The 23,651-nt window shown below is 39.7% G+C and overlaps 1 protein-coding gene across 16 annotated transcripts in view; it reads left to right on the plus strand.

Annotated features, from left to right (window-relative positions):
• Positions 1-23,651, plus strand: part of ptprma (protein tyrosine phosphatase receptor type Ma) — a 278,929-nt gene that overhangs the window by 190,809 nt on the left and 64,469 nt on the right. For 11 of the 16 annotated variants that reach the window (XM_049480692.1, XM_049480695.1, XM_049480693.1 and 8 more), the window contains exons 12-14: positions 12,396-12,669; positions 18,610-18,646; positions 21,454-21,528. In XM_049480692.1, coding sequence (XP_049336649.1) covers positions 12,396-12,669; positions 18,610-18,646; positions 21,454-21,528 — 386 coding nt within the window. The remainder of the gene's footprint in view (positions 1-12,395; positions 12,670-18,609; positions 18,647-21,453; positions 21,529-23,651) is intronic. The other 5 variants (XM_049480699.1, XM_049480707.1, XM_049480703.1 and 2 more) reach the window with 1 other exon arrangement.

A 23,651-nucleotide genomic window follows, 5' to 3' on the forward strand; every position in this document is an offset into this window, starting at 1 on the left:
AAGGCCAGCTTTTGTTTACCACCAGAGTGCCCCAGTCGTGTTATTGCATGTTGTGGGGGGATTTGGCGCTGGGTGAGTATAATCTATTCCAGACTGTTTGAATAACAAATGCTCCATCGCATTGGGATGTCCACGTTTACACAGCCAGAGATGGTCCTGAAAAAGGAGCATGTGATCAATGAAGGAAAAAGTGTTGCGTTCAGAGAGTTTTTTTTTAAGGTGCGCTTTGTTTTGAAGTCAGTGAGATAACGTGAAGCGAGAGCAGTTAGAGCTTAAGGCTCTGAATAGAGAGAGAGGCCAGTATAATAGCAATATGAAAACAGAGGGAATGGTTGGATCTACACAGACTTAAATTAGACTGTCCTCGCTTTTGTTGTTGTCAAAAACTCAAGACGAATCCCAGACAGCGAGAGAGAGATGAAGAACTGAGAGGGAATGAGAAAAAGAAATAAGCTCTGATAAAAGAGGCACATTTAAATGGGTTCTCTGACAAAAGAAGACTTGTGACAGTACTCAACGTGTTTTTCTATGGAAATAGAAGCTAAAAAAAAGCTGCACCTTTACATAGTGCACAGAATATGTCAGTATCTATACATCCAGTCTCAGTACTGCATCTAACATGCGCAGATATACAGTTATCATGAAAAATGATTATCACTAAAATGTGACATTCTTTAATTCCCAGGTCATGCTGATTTGCCACCAGTAGCTGCAACCTGAGAGAGCACAGTTGGTCATGCTTCTTTGGGTGGGAAGATGGCGCTCTTTTCCCTAATCATTCCTATTATAATTGGCCAGTGCAGTCATCTGTTGGCTAATGTATCAGAGCTAGGGATTCACAGCTTTGCTTAGAGCACATCTTCTCCATTGTGACACTGTGTTGACGGCAGTTTGAAAAGAGGTGGTGGCTAACTTCACATTTATCAGAGGAGGAAAGTGATTATGACAACTCTCCTAATGACGAGAACATTTTCAAGTGATTGCAGAGTTCTAGTAAGTGGGTGGGTTAATTGGCTCAACTTTATTGGGGAGAAAATTAGGTAAAAATATAAAACATGCAATAGGACACACTGGAGTGGCCACATATAAACCTAGGTCTACCAAGGTCTACCAGTGCCAAGCATTAGGCATATCAGTATGAATTCAGTCAGCACTTGGCTGTGGAGCAATGGAACTGTGTTCTCTAGGGTGCTGGAGTTCCATTATGTATTTTTTAGGATGAGATAGACTGGCATCTTCACAGCAATGCTCCTCAATGTCCTCAATAAGTATAGTATAAGGCCGAGTCATTGGCCTACCATTCATATTATACAACTTGTGACAAATCATCACAGGGTGATGTTTTTCATGATCCGTTCACCAGAAAAAAATTATTTCTGCCCTCAAAAAAAAAAAAAAAAAAAAAAAATCACAAAAACGAATACAAGAACTGATGTGTTGCAACTCCACTAACTCCACCTTCACCCTATTTTTCTTTGCTCTCATTAGCCATAAAAGTCACTGACATTTTCAGAATTCAAACCTGCTAGATATTTGTCTGGTGACAAACTCACTCAGTAAGCCTTCAAATCACGTCTTTTGGAATTAAAAAATCAGGCCTTAAAATGTGTAGTGTGAATCCAGCCTAAAGCTTTCCCAGAAGTGAAAACAGTTACCACATTAAAGTAAGCAGTTTGAGAAGGTAAGCTAAAGCTACCTTCTAAAATCTGAATTGTCTTTTAATGCAGAGATGCATCTTCATGCTGTAGGTGTCAGTCAATAGCAGTTAGATTACCAGTCGGATTCATTCTCTTTGTTGTTTTATTTCCTTAAAATTTTAGATTCTCTTAGTAACAGGATTCTTGTCAAGTTCAAAAGCCCAGCATTTGTGTAATTAACAGGACTGTAAGCTCAGGTTTAGTAAACAGGGAGACTTACAGATCGGCTTACAGGACCCCGTGTTTCTATTTCAAACAGCAGATGTTTGAGCGTGATACTGAGCAGAGAACAGATTCTTCACAATGACTGAGCTTGTGGGAAGATTTCCTCTCAATAAGAGTGCGTAGGAATGAAAACATTCCTGCCTTAATTGAAGCGACGAATGCGTGTGTAAGCTATATTTGCCTGTCTTTGTCGGGCCTCCACGTGTCTGTCCCGTTGCATTTATGTGTGGAATTCTTCCCCGAGCTATTGCCCAATGATGAGTTGCATTTCGATGACTGGCCTGGCAGGACTACATACAGACTGGTACAATGGCCTCCACCAGCAGGGGAAAGCTCATCCTGCAGTCTAAGGGGATTAGCCCTCGCGTCTGTCAGTCACACTGCGCTACGCTAATGTTTCCTTTTCCCACGCTGGGTGCGTGGTGGCCACACGGCCACCCCCGCAGCCTCGTGCCAACACTAGCGCTCGCAGGCTGGCTGCACAGAGAGCGGATTCGCAAAGCTCTGAGCGAGCATCACTACTGTCACTGAATGAAGCTGACTCTCAGCCAAGTCCAATGCAAAAGGAAGCAGAGAGAGTACACTAAGCTCACACTTCTATTTCTGGCGACAATTACTCCTCTGGTTTTCCAGATTGTTCTCCCACTTTCATCCCTTGGGATATCAAGTTCCTGGGTGTGCTCTTTTTTTCCCAATACAATAGCCATACATTTCACAGTAGAGTAACAAGCCAGAGTTTTTTAGTAAAAGTTTTAAAGCTTTTGGTCTACCTGAGGTCTCTACAGCTCCACACAGTAAAAGCCATAGGAAATAAAACAGTTGCAGTGTAGGTGGTAGGCTTGGGTCATAGCCCACAAATGCAAGATTCGCTACAGGCCACACCTACAGTTTAACACAATCTTTGTGGTGTTATTGTATCAGTTACAGTAACACAATAGACTAGCTGTGATTAGTATTATGTATGTTGAATGAGAGGCTACTGAAAAGTCTCATGGGAGTAACCCATATTCATGTTTAGTTCCTGAAGACAGATTAGCATTACCTATTCATTTTAACGGGATTTGCTTAGTGGGGCAGGTGCACCTGAAAATGCCGGTACTGAAACCTGCCTTCCGTACTCTTTTGGACATTTTTTGCAGCAGAATTTGATGTTAACTTGCATACAAAAACCATGCAACAACATTTTGACTGGACATAGATTTTACAATTGACGATCTTGACACCAGCCTCTTTTGCTGCAAGCCAGAGTTAAGTAAAGGTAGCCTTCTACATTTTATAAAATGATTTACTCAAATAAATTGCAGTGGATTAAACACCATTTTAAACACCAAACACCAAAGTGCTCTGATTGCAATGCAGACAATGTTGCCACCAAATTGTTAGAAAAATATAATGCATGCAAATAAATTTAGTTGGCTAAAAATTAAAACAGCACTTTATATAAAGAGCTCCTGCTGCTGTTCCTCACTGTATGAGTGTTGTTATCCGAGTAAAAAAAAAAAAAAAACAGCAAACAGCAATTGTTTACTAAGGGACAAATGGAATTGCGTAATCGATCCACAGTTCGACTTTCCTCTTGGTGCAAAAAACCTTCAAGAGGAGTAACTATAGCCTTGCTTGATTTATAATTTTAATGTATACTGAACTGAATAAATTTGTTGGAATTTGTTGGAATTTATACTGAAGGAAAAGGAAATTGTGGCTAAATAAATAAAAAAAATACCATGTGAAACTGTCTGAATTTTGAAAAATACCGTAATATAAACATACCTGTCAAGTTTTGGACTTAAAAATAAGGGAAATTTTCCGTCACCTGCTTCGAGTCGCCCACTAACCCAACCGAGGTTCAGAATCCCTTATATTTTAAGACAGGTTTACAAGAAATCTAAAATAACCACCTGGGAACATTTAACAAACTACAATTAGATTATCAGAATCTGACAGGTCTATCTTTGTTGACACTGAAATGTTGTGGACATTCCTACATATGTAATTCTTATAATACAGCCTAAGTAAAACCCTTTTCTAGACATTTACATGAAATCATCAGCTTTTACAAAAATGACATGGACCAGATATATTGCATAAGTAAATATTAGTCCAAAGGGGCCTACACAATTAATAATTTAATTAATACTTCTTTCTATTGATCAGTCCAGTCCTGTCAGTCAGTTAATTTCAGCCCTCTTCACATTTTCTCTCTCTCCAGATCAACCATCTCTTCTGCCCCTTCTAAGTATTAAATTACACCACAATACTCTAAAACTAGCCCTGAACTAATAAAATAAATACAGTTTCGTTCATTATAGCTTACAGTAGGCCTGCAAACCTAAATTAATAAACACAGTTTGAAAATGAAATAGTTATTGGCTGATCAGGGCAGGTTGAACATCTAATTGTAAAGTTAAGCTAACTGAGTCACAAGCTGTATTTTCTTAAGCACACAGCCGGTTTGATCCGACTGTTTCAGAAACAGCGTCATCATAGTTTACATGTTTAGCTCCGTTACCTCGCTGTATATCCAGATATGCTTTAACGTCAGCTGCTCCGACTAGCTCTCACAGCGAGGGGGGCGGGGCTTTCCTACATTGCGCTCCGCGAAACCAGGAACCTGATTGGCTGTTTCACCTGAAAGGCGGGACTTTCTCCTTGAACCGGCACTACCATTGGTTAAGAGACATACAGTGACCAGTGCCCTGTCGCCTCAATAGTAAAGTTTTTTTTTTTTTTTTAATAAAATACGGGAAATTTACGGGAAAATACTAATACGGGAGGACGGCGGGAAAGAGGAGTAAAATACGGTAGTTTCCCGACCAAAACGGGAGACTTGACAGGTATGAATATAAATATTTGGTCATACTGCCCATCACTAGTATTGACACTATATAGATATTCCAGAACTCTCTCTGCGACCTGGAAGAACTGGCCTGCGAAAGCCCCTGCGACTGTAAATGATATATCACCTTTTTCAATCATAGATCCAATCTGTCATGCCAGTGACTATAATTCATCCCAAAGGAGATATGTTTGTGTTTCCTGCTACTTGCTAGTGGCCTCCCCAATCCACTTCCCTACTGGAAATTCATGGAGGAGCCTCAGCCAAGCTGAAGATTTAAGTGACATTTAATCTGAGCAGTTTCCCTTCATTTGTGTTTGCTGGGTTTGTTTATGGGCAAGGAGATAAAGAAAGTCCCATGGGCCCAAGAGACTGTTGGTCAGATTTGCCAATACAGGCAGAGACTGGAGACACATTTTAAATCAGGTAACTTGAACAGCTCTACAGGGAATTGCTGCAGCACAACTTTATACAGTGAACAGTATGTGTACAAATGCTTGTGAGATATTTTAAATGTAAATAAATGCTCTTTTTTATCCGTTTATACTGCTGTAGGACTTACTTCCTTCATCCAAATCTAACTATGAATTGAATCATTAACGGCAAACCATAAAACTGGTCTCAGACCTGGTCCTTGTCTTTCTCCCTGTTCAGAGCACATGGAAAACATATCCCAGACCCGCGCCTCAGCTCAGCCAGAGCAGAGTGGAAAAGTCCTGTAATTGGAAGATGGTCACATGACCTTCCAAAGCTCCAATGGATCTGGCATGAGAGGGCTTAATTGGTGTCTGCCGGGGTTGCTGGGTGTTCCAGTGGAACAAGAGTGCACTTTTTTTAGGCACTGTTCACTGAACTGGACTTTCTTTGATGGCCTACCAGGTAGTCATTATTGTTGCTGCTGTTTTCTTTATGAGGGTTTGTTGTGTCTCCTGTGCTGATTGCCTCTCAAAACACCCTTATCGCCTCTTTGATGGTGTACATCATGACCAGAACAATGCATTCTCTATTTGGTCTTCTTGTCCCCATGGCTTCAGCCTGTTATATGTTTTAATTAGAGGAATTCATTTCTAAGCTTGCTTGCCCTCGAAAGGCGAAATGAAATGTGCTGAGCGAAATGGACGAAGGTGATGGATGAATGCGAGCAGCGTTAGGGGGTGAGCTAGAAAGACTGAGGCCCTCCTTTAGGGGGCATGGGAGTGTGCCAGAGGAAAGCCAGAACCCCATGACCCCTTCCATTCCTCTCAGGCCCCGTCCAAACCTCTATAAGCCAATTACCTGATAAGGCAAAGCTAAGGCCAATCAGAGTTTCTGGAAACGGTATTTCCCTCGGTAGCTGCATTGCCGAGCTGCTAATGGCGCCAGATCGCAGAGCGCACATCGATTGTTGTGTAAGAGAGTGTGTGAAGGGTTTCTTGAATACAAATCAGGACTTGCTTTGCCGGTAAAGTCAGACAAGGATAAATTAGGTAGGATTAGTATCTTGTGTTATTTCGGTCTTTCTGTTTTTGACAGCCTTAAGATCACCTAACCTTCCTCACTTTGGACTGAAGTCGATAAGTAATTGGACAGCTCTCCAAAGCATTGATAGGTAATTACTTAATGTCTACATTTTCTGTGTCATGGCGCTTCTACCATGAAGAAAATATATAAACAAAAGAACTATTCCATTTAAAGAAATCTTCCAACATGATAACGACCCTAAACATACAGCAAAGGATTGGCTCAAGAAAAATCACATTAAGGTCATGGAGTGGCCCAGCCAGTCGCCAGACACTCTATGAAAATCTATGGAGGGAGCTGAAGGTCAGAGTTGCCAAGCGACAGCCCACCAACCTTCATGATTTAGAGAGGATCTGCAAAGAAGAGTGGGCCAAAATTCCCCCTGGTGTGTGTGCTAAACTTGTGGTTAACTACAACAAACTTCTCACTTTCCTCATTGAAATGCGGATTAATTGGGATATGTTCTTTGGAGTTATATTCTGGATTTTTGTCTTGATGTTCTGTCTCTCCATGTTGGAATGTGTGTACCATTGGGAGTGCAGAGGGATGGTGTCTTTGTTGGTGGGCAAGCGAGGAGGGTCGGCAGGGGATCAAATGCTTCTTGGACTCACTGTATGTTCCATACAATTTTGAGCATCCAAATGTGAGTTATGGTTTATTAAAGGTTGAGACTGCGATGTTGAAACAATGTTGCCATGTCAACGTTGATTCAATTTGAAATCAACACCAAATCCAACATTGAAATTCCAGCTGGGTGAGGTTATATTTGTGTTAAGTGCCATCAAAGCTATTCTACAGTATTTTTGTTTGCTTTCCTTTATGATTAGGCTAATGTTGTGTGCTTGGCGGATTTTCCACTTTCTAAAATATCTGATGCTAATGCTATAGCATCACGGCCACATGTTGTATTAGTTTAGCCAGTCTAGTACACAGAATCCCAGGCAGGGCAGCAGAAAAAAGTTAATGTGCTCTCATTAAAACAGCCAAATGTCATGCAATCCACTTTCTGCTGGACAATATCCGACATACCGAGTTTAACCATAGTTTTAAGAAGGTTTTGGGTCTGAAACCTGTTTTTAAAATCAAATATTATTAAAATATTGGACAAATAGTAAATAATAAATAATAGCCCCAAAGACAAAGTATTTTATCAGGCCCGTCCACACATATCCAGATATTTTATAAACAGTAAAGTCTGCAGTGTTACATTTCCTTAATTACTGTAGTATTTACAGGTCCAAACACAGTGCTGTAAATAAGATATATTTTTCACACTATAAAGCGCATCGGATTCAAACTTTTTTTTACAAGAAAGAAAAAAAAAGAAAAAAAAAAAAAAGAAATCAGATGGTATGAATTTGAACATTTACAGACAGATACTGTAGCACAATCCCAGCTTGCTTCTGACATTTAAAGCAATCTGCCATATGAGATAATGGGTCTTTGATAATGTGTCTGTCATTAAAAATATCATCTGTGGTTAAAAAGTTGTAATGTAACTCAAAACCATAGACATCACTTTGTTACTCTATAGCTGTGGCTTTTAACCTGTGGGTTGCGGCCCTCCAGAGGGCCACAGTGGTACTGCTAGGAGGCCATTGCTCAAATATGTAGATCTGTTTATCAAAGTAAAGTAACACTGATTAGTGTGCTTTATTTTCTTTAGATTTCAAATGGTTGATTTTTTTCTGTGCTGGTTGTGGAATGTTTTGCAGTGGTTAAGTGGGACACAAGTTGCAAAAAATTGGGAACCGTTCTAGAATAAGCCAGTGATTATTCACTGGAGTGCATTTTCTGTTTTGTTCAAGCTAAATTTTGTAGTCGTCTGTAAAATGCATTGTTTTTTTTTTGTTGTTGTTGTTTCTTTTCTCCCATGTCCCACTTTTCCATCTACTTACCAGAATCCTGAGCTAAAGGCTGAAATAAAGATTTGATGTGTTTATATGTCTGAAATTAGAACAGCGTAACACCATCAGCAGCATTTTTTGTATTTTTTTGTAAGTATGCTGTACACACCACTATTGTTGTCATGTATCAGGTAGTTCTTTGCCTTCTTCCCTTTTTTATTACTCTTGCCTGAAACCCATTAACTCAAATTCTGAGCTTGTATCTCTTGTGTTGCCAAATTAAACAGTTTAACCTGACGAGACATAAATAATAGATAAGATTGACTTCTTTCAAATTGGTGTATTAAAAATGTTTTCACATTCTCGTATTTTTTTAGATGGAAGTTTTTTTTGTGTTCATTTCGTTACATTTCCTTTATCGTGAAGAATCTTCAGCTTGGTCCAGCTTGGTATACATTGTCTCATTCATATTGAATTCCCTCTCTGTCATGTTTGCGATAAAATCTGACAATATGAGGTATTAAAGGGAGTTAGCTGCAGAGGCTGCGGGTGATGTTGGCCGCTCTGCAGGGCAGCAGGGCTGTAAATCAGCACTGAGACAGACTTTTAAAGTAATGGGTGGCCTTTAAGGAGGCCCTAAATCCAGAGGAAACCTTCCTCTTCTGGTCTGTCTGTCTGTCCCTGTCTCTCTCTCACTCTCTCTCTCCTTTATAAGAGTCGCCTTGTTCTATGCCACCCCAGCCCTTGCCCTGCCCTTTGTTCTCCTCAGTGCAGGGTGGTAATTAACTTCATATTTCTCATTCTCCATTCTCGCCCTATTTAATATTTTATTACGTCAGATTTTATCGCTAAATAGCGGGCATGCTGCCTTGTGGCGCTACACACCAAAAGGGCAACAGGGACTCAATGGAGGGTGAGTTCTTTCATAATGATCCACGGCTCGGGGAGTGTATCCACTCACATACATTTCCAAGCAGTTTATGACTGATCTAATCTTCAACGGACGTGGAAAATGTAATTAGCAGCAGATATTGAATATGCAACAGTGCTATTCAAAACATGTGATATGCATTTTGTATTTGCAGGCACCACAAACCCACACCAAAAAGAATTTCATCTGGCCTCGTTTATTTCCAATAAATGAGCAACTATTAAATGTCATATTGCAATAGCTGTGCCATAAACAAAGAATATTTCATAATTAGGTTTTAGCAACTGCTGTAATAGGGTCCTGTAGTTCATAGCCTGTGTGATTTACATGGACAAGGGTTTGCTCTTAGGTCTTATAATCCTGTCACTGTGCGTATAATGTGGGTCATTTGAGCACGCTTAAATGGCCGCAAGGTCCTTCTCATCCTCACACTCTCTCTCAAACCCATAAGGTGTGATAAAACCTGGGGTCTGGGGGATGTAATCGCAAAGCAGATGCTCCAAATGCTGCAACCTGGTCCAAAAACACAATTAGGACACAACAGGATGTGTTGTTTTAGGTCATGTGAAGTGTTTTGAACTCTAAGTATCTCTTTTTGCTGTGGTTCAGCTTCTCTGGCTGTTACCAGTAGGATGTAATGTAGGATTTATCAGATATTAAATCTTACATTAAAACATAAAACAGGTTTTATTTTATGTTTTAGTCACACTCTATGTGAAAACAGTTCTGACACAGTTGTGAACAAAATTATATATGGAATATCCACACAATAAAATCATTGTATGATTTTTTTTCATATACTAGTGAGCCGTGTCTGACTTGTTTTATTTGTGCAAATGTAGGGACACTAGTGCAGTAATTAAAAAAATAGCATCAAATATAGTATGATACAAGTGTTAATCATCACAATAAACAGTTCTGCCAGCAAATAACTTGGTTTAGGTTCTTCCACTGATGCCATTAAAACCTCTTCACTGGGTTTCTCAGAAGTACATGTAGTCTCAGAGTAATTCAGCAATCTTCCAATCATGAACCGTTTCACAGATCATTATCACCTGAATTCTAATTTGCTTAACCTGTGATCAGTGTATTAATGGGTATTATAAACCTCATTGTAATTTTTTTTCAATGCTGAACTTATTTTACCGTTTTGTTTGCTCCTTTTGATTCTTCTTCTGTTATGTATCTGTAACTTGTGTTAATACAGATTACAACTTTATCATAAATGTGTCTAGTTACGATATTTTACAACGGAGGGTTTTCCATCCGCTTAGTTTTTTTCCAAAATCAAAATTTTAGAGAAAATAGCAACTATATTTTTCAAAAAGTTTGTTTTAATGGTTGGACGAGGTAAAAATATGTCATAATATTTTTCAGCCAGTTAAGATTGGAGGCTTTGATGGTCCTGTCAACACTAATTAGAAGATCTCTTCCCATCCCCAGCATTAAGGTTTTGTAAGCCCTTTCTGTTAAATGAACTAATGAAAGAAGGAGTCCTGGAGATTAAAGAGTTTCCAAAACAGGTTTAGCACTCCAAACTCCCTGTGCTTTGCTACTCTTATTGACTCTTTATTGACCAGCTGAATTCTGAAAAAGCACACCTGAAAAGAGCGCTCAGTTGTTTGAAGTGTTAAAGAGTAATTGAAGTTGAGGTCTGGTCCCTTTCAGTACTTTGCCTTTCATTTGTCTTGTGCTTGCGCTGGCGAGGACAAAGAGGTTTCTTTCAGCGCTCCGCTGAGGTTCTGTATGGCTTCACTTTTTTGTCTCTCTCCAATAAAGAGAACCCCCAGTCTGGCCTGCCTACAAATTTGCCTCCATTTCATTTGTCTCAGCATCTCGCCACCAGCCAATATCTTCTCTATTGCAGTGGGAAAGACCAGGCTTTTGGGCTCAGCCTTGTTTGATCCTCTGGGCGAATAAAAGAAAAGGCTCTTCCCCTCCTATCCCATTATACATCCAACATATCAAGTGTGCCAAGCCCGTAGTCTCTTCCTCCAGGTACATGTTGATCCTTTTCCCTCCTTTCTTGACCATAATTTTAGCCTCCTGTAGTTGGGAAGTCGGCTTTTTTCTATTCTGTCATTATTTCGGTCCCACTTGGAGCCTCTACACTCATTCTGCTCTGTGTCAGAGTTCACTGTTGTAATATCTGAAAATAGGAAGGCAGGACCACCATCTCATACCCGAGTCTTTTATTTCATGCTGTTTAAATCCTCCCTGTAGATGGAATATTGGCCCTGCTGTAAATTAGGTAGCAGGCTGCTTCTCATCGCCCTGATTCTTCACCTGAGGCTTCAGGCTTTAGCTAGTTAATGAAAACCTCTCAGGCTCAACTACAGCGAGACCCTGGACCAAAATCAGTGCCTGTCTCGCCTCAGTCCTTGTGCCAGAAGCTAGCAGATTAGCTGGCCTACACGCTGTCTGTTGAGTGTGTTCAAACTCTAAGCTGTCTCGAGCTCCTCAGATTTGGTTCATGGTGCTCATTAACGTTCACTGCAAGCTCACTTCCAAACCTGCACCATGTGGTGGTTTTTAGCGCAGTCATTTTTGCAGCATATGCTGATTAGATTTGCATCAAGTTATCAAAACATCAAGTGTCTGTGTTTAGTAAAGTGTGCTTTCGATAAATATGCCACATAAAACATATTCTTTAAAATGTGTATTTAAAATATTTGCTCTTTAAAAAAGAATATGAAACTTGGTTATTCTAATTTTAGTCATCATTCTTAACCATTCTGTTACGTTGTCAGTCAAATTTGCCTGTTGACTGACGTTTAAAGTAAAAAAATAGAGGATAAAAATATAAGGATAACACATAATAGGATATAGGTTAAAAAATATAACATTTAGACCAAAATTAAAACAGTGTAAAACAGTGATCTGGATGCCTTTTTAAGCGTATTAAAAGGTGTCTATTAACCTTATCTTTTTCTGTGTTTATTAGCACCCTTAGCCTAGAATTGTCATTTTTACCTAGATTGAGATACACAGATGAATGAACTCAATTCCTGGTAATGGCACAGCCACCTGTGACCTGGAGACCAGTTTATGGCCCTCCTTCTCCTATGACACTTTTAGTGTTCTTCTCCAAGTGTGTTTAGATATCCAGTGACGTTGCTTTAGCAGCAATTTGAAAAGATGTGGTGGCTCGCTTCATTTGACCTGAAGGACATAACCTTTACTTGCCTAGCACTGGTAGCATAATGATTGAGGTTGGGGGGAAGTTCTAGCAAAAAAAATAAATAAATGTACAGTGTAAACCGGGATTAAAAGGTCAGCTGCAATTAATGCAAATTATTTAATAATTTTATAGCTAATGCTAAATGCATATTTTCTGTTCTACCATTATGTTTCTGCAGTGTGTATCAAGTGGTGGTGGAGGAAGAGCGCCCACGTCGGTTGCAGAGGGCTGCTGAGATTCTGCGGTGCTACCCAATCCCCGTCCACTTTCAGAATGCCACGGTCCTGAGTTTTCCCTATTATTTCACTGCTGAGTTCCCAGCCTCTCGTATCCAGAGCTCCCTGCCCTTTACCATTGGAGACAACAAGACCTATGAGGGCTACTGGAATGCCCCCCTGCTGCCCCACAAGAGCTACAGCATCTACTATCAAGCAGTCAGCAAGGCCAATGGGGTGAGTTTGGAGAACCATCTTAAATCCATCTGCTAAATGTATGCATTCTTCACCAAGTTCACATATAGTACAGTGTATTACTGTACATTACATAAACATGCCTAGTACTTAAAATCATTAATTCATTAGTTATACTTACCTAGTGCCTGCACACATTGTCGCTTGTGTCAGGCCTACCTATCATATTATAATGTACAGTTACAGATATTAACATATTTTTCGGTGTTGTGGTTAAAAGAAGAACAAAGCAGACAGTATCTGGGATTCAGAACCTAAATAGGCATACAATGCATCCTTCACATACCCTAAATAAGACACATTCAGGTGTAGAATTACCAACTGCTTTTGTCAGCGCCATTTAAATGTCAACACTTTCTGTCCTTTTCAAAGAACTTCCATAGGAATTTCACCACTCAGGGCTTCTTTCTTTCTTGTATAGGCTTCAGACTTCAGACATAGTTCTGCTATCTGTGAGGCAGATGTAAAAACAGATAATGGTGGAATTATTTTCTGGAGTAATGTTCTTTTTGTGCAGTGATATACTGTATATCTGCAGATTCACAAACTTTGGCCCAATCCCATTTCACCCCTTGGCCCTACACCTCACGATTCTTGTTAGGCTGGAGGGGTGGAGGGCAGGGATAGAGCTTGTTAGCACTTTAAACTGAGATTTTTCAGAGGCACACTTCAAACAAAGGAGTATGAGCATTACTGGTAAGAGGGCAACACAAAGTGACACTTAGCAATAAGCAGCTAGGTTACTAACTTTAGCGATCCTGATGTCATATCGGGTGGATTTTACACTTTCACTTTGTAACTCTGTTCCAAGGGGAAGGGTTACACTCGAAAACAAGGGGTAGTGGTAAGTGGTAGGGCCAAGGGGTGAAATGGGATTTGGCCTTTAGTATGTAGTTAATAGCTAAACATCAACAGTTTTTTTTTTCATTGACTTTTTAAGAAAGCTTGTTTTGCTTTCAGTTCAATTAGATTTTTCAGGGTTTTATTATAAGGAACTAAAATTTGACGTTCAAATGAATGTGATTAGATATATTGACCCATACTAAACATCAAAGTGGGTTCACAGAGTGCAGGTCCTTTCTAAATACGTGGTATTTAATTTCCGCTAGAACTGCCACTTCTCTAAGGAATAAATTTGCCCCTGCAAGTACAGAAAATCTGCATGCGACAGCAAGCTGTGGATTAGTACCCAATAGAGGGTAATTTGCAATGTATCGCCGGCCCACCAGTGCGCTTCTCCATCAAGTCTTTCTCCATCAGCAGAGTGATATGCTCAATTTAGGAATATTGAATTCCCGGCCATTAAAAGAGAATTTTGCACCCAGAGTAGAGCGGAGCTGGCAGCTGAGGCGGACGAGAGACTCCACTGTCAGTGAGAGGGAGCACTTTCAGAGCGAGCCGCTCAGAGGTACAGTACAAGGCGGCTATTCACGAATGCATTATTAACACTCCAGTTTAATTGGAAATTAGAATTATCAGCCATCTCCCTTTTTTATATGCAAATTGACCCTAATGAAAAGCCAATCCTTTATTCCAGTGCCAGCGAAAGAGAGAGAGGCTCTGGCCATTAGATAATTCACCGTCTCTAATTGGAGGCGCACGGCCTGCAGGGTGTGTGTGTGTGTGTGTGTGTGTGTGTGTGTGTGTGTGTGTGTGTGTGTGTGTGTGAGTGTGAAAGAGAGAGAGAAAGAGAGTCAGCAAGAGAAGAGATTATCTGCCCACCTTATGGCTGCTTACAGTCACACGTATCCCTCCTTAATAGCTTTTTTTGTTGTTTTTTTGTTGACCCTTAGCACCCAGTGAGCATCCAAGAATATCCACACAGCCCCTCTAAATAGTGAACTCAAAGGCACACAGGTGGCCTGCTACAAAAACACTGTTTGTATTATCTCTATAGAAAATCACTGTCAATAGAATGGAATGCTCTAGAACAGCTGCACCTGAGCCTGATGCTACTCTACATGCTAGCACTGACTAAAGCTTCTATTACCAGCAGTGATGTGTTGCTATGGAAAGACATGCAGTGACTGGGTCCATCTAGAGTTCTGCTACAGGCATTTACAGCTCTGATTTCTTTTACAAAAAGGAAATCAGCGAAATTAGAAATACAATATTTTAGCATTAAACATTTACAAGTCCTCTGTGTCCAAAGTCAAGCAACGAGATGCAAAAAAGGGCTGTGATGCTGTGCTTTTGCTAGGTGGCTCCTTGATGGTAAAGATAGATGCTATGCTGTGGTTGCTGGGTGTTTGCTATGGTGTTGCTAAGTGGTATCTAGGTGGCTGATATGATTTCTGATAGGTGGTTTCTTTGCTATGCCAGGTGGTTGCTATACTGTTGGTAAGTGATGTCTAGGTGGCTGCTATGGTTTCTGATAGGTGGTTTCTTTGCTATGTCAGGTGGTTACTATGCTTTGGTTACTTGGTGGTTGCTATGGTGTTACTAAGTGGTATTTAGGCGGCTGCTATAGTTTTGAATAGTTGATTCCTATGGTATCCGAGATGGTTGCTATGTTGTGGTTGCTGAGTGGTTACTATGGTTTTGCTTGGTGATTTCTGTGGTATCCTAGGTGGTACAGGTATTTGCTATACTGTGGTTGCTGGGTGGTTGCTATGTTGTTGCTAAGTGGTTTCTAGGTAGCTGCAATGGGTTGTGATAGGTGGTTCCTATGGTTTGCCAGTTGGTTGCTATGCTGTGGTTGCTATGGTGTTACTAAGTGATGTTTAGGTGGCTGCTATGGTTTTTGATAGGTGGTTCCTATGGCATCCCAGGTGGTTGCTATTCTGTGGTTGCTATGGTGTAATTAAGTGGTGTCTAGGTGGTTGCTTTGGTGTTACTAAGTAGTATCGAGGTGGTTGCTATGTTTTTTGGTAGGTGGTTACTATTGTATCCTGGGTGGTTGCTTTGCCTTGGTTAGGTGTTTTTTGTGGTATCCAAGATGTTACAAATTAGATTCTATGCTGTGGTGTTGTTAAGTGGTAGCTAGTTGGCTGCTGTGGAATCCAGGTTGATTGCTGTTGTGTTCCTAGATGGTTGTTATGGTGTTCCTGAGTGGAGCCTGCGCTGTAGCTATGATGTCTCAGGTGAGATAGAACTGAGTCAATATCTTGTAGGACTGGAGGAAGAGTTATGTATCATAGTCTTTCAGAAAAATAAGAATAATAAAGACATAATAGGAACACTATATAACAGATAATAATATAGTTGCCATAATATTTTCCACACAGCACCGTGTGTTCCTACAGCTTAAAAACTACATTCAATAAATTTGATCATTGTTAGAAATAAATATATAAATTTTATTTTTCCTTATTTGACCTGGTTTCACTGTTTCCATCATCACACTCTTTCTGAACCCGTTCTGTCGGGTGTGTGTGACCTGTTGGAGCTGAAATAAGAAGCAGACTGAGTTGTTGTTTATGATTTAGGTTTGTTGCCCGCGTGCTGCCGTTCGCTCTACCTGCTCCCACTCATCCTGCCACCAGCCTCAATAATTCACAGCCTCGCGGTTTAATTTGTCGTCTCTTCAATAATGCAGCGGGCCTCACAAGTGCATTTTGCTGTAATAAAGCTACAGGGATTAAAACCAGCTCTTCCGTCACTCGCCGCCTCCTGAATATTCATGTCCCCAGTTTCTTTTTGTTTTGTTCCTCATTTGTAAGACAACGAATGCAGCCCTTCGTACAGCGCCACGGCTTCGTTTATCTCCCCCAAACCTCTATTGTTTTGTTTTTTGCTCTGAAAAGTTGAGAAAAGGACTGAACGGATCTCCCCTCGGAGACGCTGAATATTGTAATCTATTGAATACCTATGGGGAAGATGTTCTTCTTCTAGCGTTTTTAAACGGCCTCTATTCCTCCGACTGCACTTCCGCTGCCAGCAGTGGAGCTGCTCCTGGCTGCTGCTGTGCCGGTTCCAGCTGCTTTACTGCACACTGCTGAATTCTGAATTGGATTTTTCATTCCAAGCGTCTCAGCTGTGCCATCAAACACATGAACACACGCAACCTCAGTTATTGGTGGCTGTGACTCCAATGTGTTCAGTTTCTGAGTGAAGACTTTTCAGATTTAGGATTGTTTAAGATTGCTGTTGTTGCTAGGCTCATGTAGGCCTAGCAACAGTCATTCAGAAAGCATAGTTTTTTAGTAAAGTTAAGAATACACCAACGTTCAACAACATAATCTCTGTTTGCTAGATTTGTATCATACAGTCAGTTACCAAGAATTTTGAACTGAAGATTCCCAAGTGTTCATGTACACATAAAGTAAAGTGGTCCAATTCTGACTTTTTTAGACTGTTCACACTACCTTTTTAATGTGACATATACCATACATCATAAAAAAAAGGTCGGCAACGGACTAGTCAAAAATACGAAACAGGTCAGTAACAAAAGAAAAATAAACAAAAGAAATGCGAAGTAGAAGAGCTAGGGACTAGATTCAATATCGCACAACAAGGAACATAATCAGGGGGTTATTTATACAAACAGGACAGGTGTGGAAAATCAGAAGCTCGGTGAGTTAGAACGCCATAGCGTCACGTATTTAGACTCAGGACTGGCAGGTATGCACCGTCTAATATTGTTTGAACAGAGAAATATTTATTATTATGATTATTAATTATTATTAATATTATTATTATTTATACAGCAGTGATGCTGTTGTTCATTTTTCATTTTTTCTTCTTTTTTTGTTAATATTGTGTGAATGCCCATCAAATTGAGTGGCCACATATTAGATTTCAGTACGACATATAGAAGTTAAAAATTAAAATGTCAGATTTGTTTGACCTCCTGCATTGAATGGATTTGTAATTTCTGCCAATAGATGAATTGATGGATGGATGGATGGATAGATCCTGAAGGAACCTTGCAACCAGCAGCAATTACAGAAAAACAACACAGAAGCACAAACAACAATAAAAGGAGTGATACTGTATAATAAAAACAAGAATCAAGTAAAGGTGCAGTAAGAAAAGTAAAACTATTATTAGATATATACAAGGATATATAGATACAAACAATACAATTACTATGCAAAGTATGAAGGTAACCTGAACGTAAATAGGAGGTAATGCAGTAATGCAGAATAAATAAGGTAAAATGGAAAAGCAGGTATCAGCATATACAACTAACCTGAAAAAATTAAAACCTGTGCAAATATAGTAATGTATTTAGTAGAATGTAAAAGTGTCCAGCAGTGTAAATGTACAGGATGTAGAGTAAAGTGACAGTAGTGTCCAGGAGTGCAGAAATTACAGGTTGTACAGTAAAGTGTCAAAAAGAGTTCAGGAGTGTGATTATATAGGATGTAGAGTAGTAAGTAGTGTTCAGTAGTGCAAAGGTACAGATAAAGTAAACGATAAAGTAATAGTAGTAATAGCCAGCGATTCAAACAAGCGAACCAACATACAGACCAATAAACAGTCCTTCAGTGCACAGGGCAGCAACCACGCTAAACCCTGCTGAAACAGTTCAAAGGTGATACAGAGGGGAAGAGGTGATTGTAGTGGGGTGGTGTGTGGAGAGCGTGTTGAAAGCTGATGATAGGAAAACTGAAACGAGAACACACACACAAACACACACAGTGTTCGGTCAGCTCAGCCCTCAGACTGCTGGCAGGTTAACAACCACAGAGACTCACATTCAAGCCTTACTGTCCCTGTCTGTCTCCTCCCCCCACCCCGATTCCCCCCATTTTCCTCTTTCTCTCTCGCTCTCTTTCACTCGCTCGCTCTCCTCCGTCTGTTGCATTTTACGGTCAGCCTCCCCAGCAGATTGTGAGAGACAGAGAAGGTGACTGAAAGACATAGCCTCTCTAACTGCCATGACAGCTAATATGTTACCATTTTTGTGACAGAAAACTGTTTTTTTTCTTTCTCTCTCTCTCTGTCTCTCTATCTCTCTCTCTCTCTCTCTCACAGGAAACCAAAATCGATTGTGTTCGTGTGGCCACTAAAGGTAGGACTGTGTGACAGTAATCTTGTGTGGGGATTGAAACATGCTCCTAAACCTGTACAACAGCCTCTGCTTATTTTGGCATGTCTGCAGGAGGCCCTCTGTGTGCTCATGTGTTGCACCTAGCCCTCACATGCTTTAAAAAAAAGGACAGTCCATCTCTCAATATCTAATCCTATTAACAGCATCATTGCAAACACTGTGCACACACTGATTTTTCTAAACCAACACCAGGCTTTTAAACACCAAACCTACTTTCACTTTACTTGAAGCCTAATATAAATATAAAATAAAACCTTGTAGTTACTAATCCTGTCTATGCTGCAGAAGACATACTTGCTGTACAAGACCTTCTTCTCTATCTCTCTCACACATACACACACACACACACACACACACACTACACTACTTTACAGATCTGCTGCAGTCAGTTTCAAATATACAGTAAAAAAAACTAATGATGCTAATTATATCTATAGAAATAAACAAATGAGTGTAGTTTTAGTAGATGAATTATTAAAGTGATATCTAACATAGAGTGCACTCTATAGTCTGTACCTATATATAATTATTACTGTTTGTGCCACATAATCAATCAATATAAAACAATATACAGTTACTGATCAATAAAAAACTATTTATATCTGGCAAATCCAAAATCAAAAAAGTGAACTCAGTTTAGTTTAGTCAGAAGTTCTCCTAACTAACTTTTTTCTGATTTTGCTATTAATAGTTATATGTTTGAGTAAAATGAACATTGTGGTTTAATTCTATAAACTACAGACAACATTTCTCCCAAGTTCCAAATAAAAATATTGTTATTTAGAGCATTTATTTGCAGAAAAAAAAAATAGCTGAAATAACAAAATAAGATGCAGAGCTTTCAGACCTCAAATAATGCAAAGAAAACAAGTTTATATTCATAAAGTTTTAAAAGTTCAGAAATTTATATTATGTAGAATAAGCCTGTTTGTTTATATATATAAAAAAACACATTGTCCTTCTATTGAAGTCAGTGTCAACTTTCATTTTCATTGGTCTCCCATCATAAATTTTTAACACTATATAAAAATCTAAATTTTTTTAAGCTTAATAATCTAAGCATTTATTTAACAAATAATATATTTTCCTTGGTCTACAAAAAGATTTCACAATTGGACAATTTTTAACAAAAAAAAGATTATTATGAACTTAAATTACTTTTTAAAATATGTGTACCAAATTTAAGAAACAACCTGGGAATCTACAGATTTTGGTAACCAAATGTTGAATTTATTAACTTACATGTAACTTTCTACCAGACAGAAAACTTTAGCAGGTAAAGTGAGATGCAGGTCAAAACTGATAACTGGTTTTAGAGACCTACCACACTTCAGACTTTACCTTCCCCTATAATCTCACACACCTGATCCAGGTAAATAAGGCCTTCAGGGACATACGAACATTCTAGACTCAGGTTTGTTAGACCTGATGAAATCTCCAGGGTGGCAGATTTTCAGGACCAGGAATAAGCAGCTCTGCGTTAGAAGAACACAATGTGACTAAATAATTTGAGTGAACTGAACAATGAGCTAAACTCTATTAATTTGGCCTGATTTCCAATCCATTTTCTATATTGTACTTTAGTACACTAAAGTTGAAAAATTGAGCCTTTTAAAACGGGCATGTATGCATAAACAAGTGCATCAATCAGAGTCTGTTTTTTACTGTAAGAGAGATTAACAGGATTGTTTACAATATTCAGTTTGCCAGAGAATGATTGTTAATTAATCACTGCTGAAGATAAATGTTAATCGATTATTTTTCCTTCGTAATCCAGTAATCTGGTTTAATGGAGTTACTATGACAGCCCTCATTTTTTTTAGCTGTAGCAGAATAAATGTGAGCATTGGCCTAGCCATAAAGGCGAGCTTCCCTCAGCATATTGCTGGAGCAGCGTTTGATGGTACTGTAGGGTAACACTGCTCCTCGTGACAGATGGAACATAGCTCCGCTGAAAGCTGAACGACGTTTGATTTCTGAGCCCAGAACCGCTTGGCAGTGCTGCATTCCTGACCTCCCGTGGACCATTAGCGAACATGGGAGGCACTTAGCAAGCCACAGGCTCGTCTCGGCGCTAGCCTGCACACCGTTTGGAATTTAATTGAGCACAGATGGTAGATAATCTATTTTCCTTACTACATGCCATCTCTCTAATGGTGCCAGGGCTGTGCTATGCAAATGAGAGCTTATTTTTTATTTTTTTCTGCTTTATTTTTCAAGACAGCAGTCGCAGACAGCAAACGCATCTAAATACACACTCCCCCTACACCCCCCTGCCCCACAACACCAACAATGATTACAAGAGAACGGGCTTCCTCTCTTTGTTCTAAGTTTATGGGATTGAAATGAGCTGTCTGAGTTAGTCCACGTAGACGTGAATGGCTTTTGTCAGGAATTTGCTTTTGTCTAAGGTTTTTTGAGCCAGATGTTCAAGGTAGCTGTCACTCTACTGAAGCTGAGGAGGAGGTATCAATGCAGTGAATGCTTTCTAAGTACAATAATTAAAATAATAAATAAATAAAATGCAAACCACACAACACACACCTCACACAACACACACCCACAGTTCTGTTCTTCCATTGTGAACTGAATAACTACTAAATAATGTGTTGAATAACAGCAGCAGGCCTGTCTGTCTTTCTGTCTGCCTAGCACTGTGACTAAATATTCCTCTATTGGCCAGTCTCTGGCTTCAGCCTGCACTTCTTTTCTCTCTGTCTCTTTTCTCCTGCCTGCATGTTGGCCTGGACACTCTTCTCTTGCCTTAGCCGCCATAATCGTGACCCAGCTCACCACGCCATACATACGCATCGCGCCGGCCGCAGGCGACAACCAGCTAACAGGTCAGAGCCCTCACTGCCCCGCCTCTTTAACACTCTACATGTATGTGTGTGTGTGTGTATTTGAAACCCTGCCTCTTTATGAAGCCATGTAATGTTTCTATGATTGTGAGTGTGTGTATGTGTGTGCATGTATTATAAACTGGCAGTCTAGAAGAAATGCTCCGATTGCTTTTTTCACACCACAAAGTCTAATTAAAAATGTAAAAATCTATGTATTCCAATAAGTCTTCACTGACCTTCATAACTTCCTTGCACCACTTCATCATATTTATGTTTTCATTCATTAAGCTAAAATGATATAAATATGTTCCAAACCCTGGTCCTGAATTACCTAGCAATCTGTTTCTCACTTTTTCAACAATATATATGCTGTTTATGTAACAAATAAAAATGAAATAATAAGAATAATAGTAATTTTAAATAGTGAATGCTGAAGTGGATGTGCTCGAGAGTTAAAGTGGATGAAGTGTTGATGGAGCATGAGAACACAGGGCAGAGGGTACTTCAGGAACATTGTTAAAAAACCTGTGGTCCATATGGATTGCTTCCCACACATTTGTGACTACTTTCCATAGATCAACTAGAGTGCGTGGAATTTTTTTCTCCATATGTGTCCAAACACACTTCCACACATTCTGAATCGTGATCAAATCTGGTGATCATGGTGCCATGACATCACCTGAACTACTTGATAAGCAGTGTGTGGTGTCTTCCATTGTTTTTCTGGATGTATTCTTCTTGACTGCCAGTGTGTTTGTCTTAAGGGTAAGTATGTATGTACTTGTGAACAGTGGAATAAAGCACATAAATATTAGTACACTAAGAATGCAATGGTTTTAAGGAAGACTCATTGATACGTCTTGGATTATATAGATTCAATTGATTCAGTGGTTCAATTGTAGCATTAGCACAGATTTAACCTTATCAAGAACACCTTAATGTACAGAATGAATGACATACTGAATGACATGGTGGAAAACTACCATAAGGTGGAAACTAGTATCCTGTCCCATGACTTTTTCCATGTCCTATGTATTCGAACTCATGTTAATTCTCATAATTCATGTTGGCTTTCCATGGGCACTCAGACCAATGTTTAACTTCACTCACAAGATCACGCCTCACAGCTTACACATATGTGGGCATTTCCAAGCCATCCATATTGTTATCCCATGACTTATGACTTTTGGCATGTCATTTTTTATTATTTATTTGTATTTATTCAACATAAATGTTTTGTTTTGTTTTCAAGAACAAATCTTTACTAATGTTTTTACAGAATCAGTTAAAAAAAACATGCATCCTTGTGTTATACAGTATGTGTTTATTCTTTTATTTACTGAATGTAAATGATTCCTTATTACTTATTGCTGCTACATGGTGAAACCCTCCAGATGTTTACCTTCTAATACAACACCTCAGTTTAGCCACACTGTTTATTCCACATTCGCCTAATGCAGAAGGTCAGTTTGTATTGGATTAGCCTTGGTGTTCCTTTCTGCAAGCTTAATACCGTTTTGTGCCTAAAAATGAGAGAGAGAGACGCGGATTCGGCTCATTTTTATTCAGGGTTGGAACAGAGTTCGTAAGAGGAGTGGAAAGAGGAAATCAATACAGCCCCGCAAGGCCGCGTGAATCACAAAACCTCGCTGCTTGGCATGAGCGACAAAGCTATTGTGTTCAACCTGCTGTCAGAACATTACATTTAAATATTTACCAGTCTCACTGGCGACGTGAGGGATGGAAGGATGGAAAGTTTCTGTGTGGTGTTTGTGGGGGGGAAAAAAGAACTTCCAGTCGCTCTCGTTTCCAAGCACTACAAATTTCAGCTTTACCGCTAGCTTTGCTCCTCAACTCCATAAGATTCTAAGTAATTTTCCAAGGAAACTAGCATCCTTATCCGCTGTCTTGGACTAAAGTGAACCTTGAGGTGATGTGGGAGTGTGTAAATGTGTGTATATATATGTGTGTGTGTGTGTTGGCTCTCACCGTTAGCCTTTAGAAGCGAGGGGTTTGTTTACTGTGTGTGCTGGTGGAGCAGCTGTTACGGCTACAGTGTCTCTGAGGACCTCTACTCCCACTCACTGCTTTCACAGGCCACACATATACACACACACACACAC

This window comes from Astyanax mexicanus, chromosome 6 (genome assembly GCF_023375975.1).
Source record: "Astyanax mexicanus isolate ESR-SI-001 chromosome 6, AstMex3_surface, whole genome shotgun sequence".
In the NCBI taxonomy this organism is placed as follows: Eukaryota; Metazoa; Chordata; class Actinopteri; order Characiformes; family Acestrorhamphidae; genus Astyanax; species Astyanax mexicanus.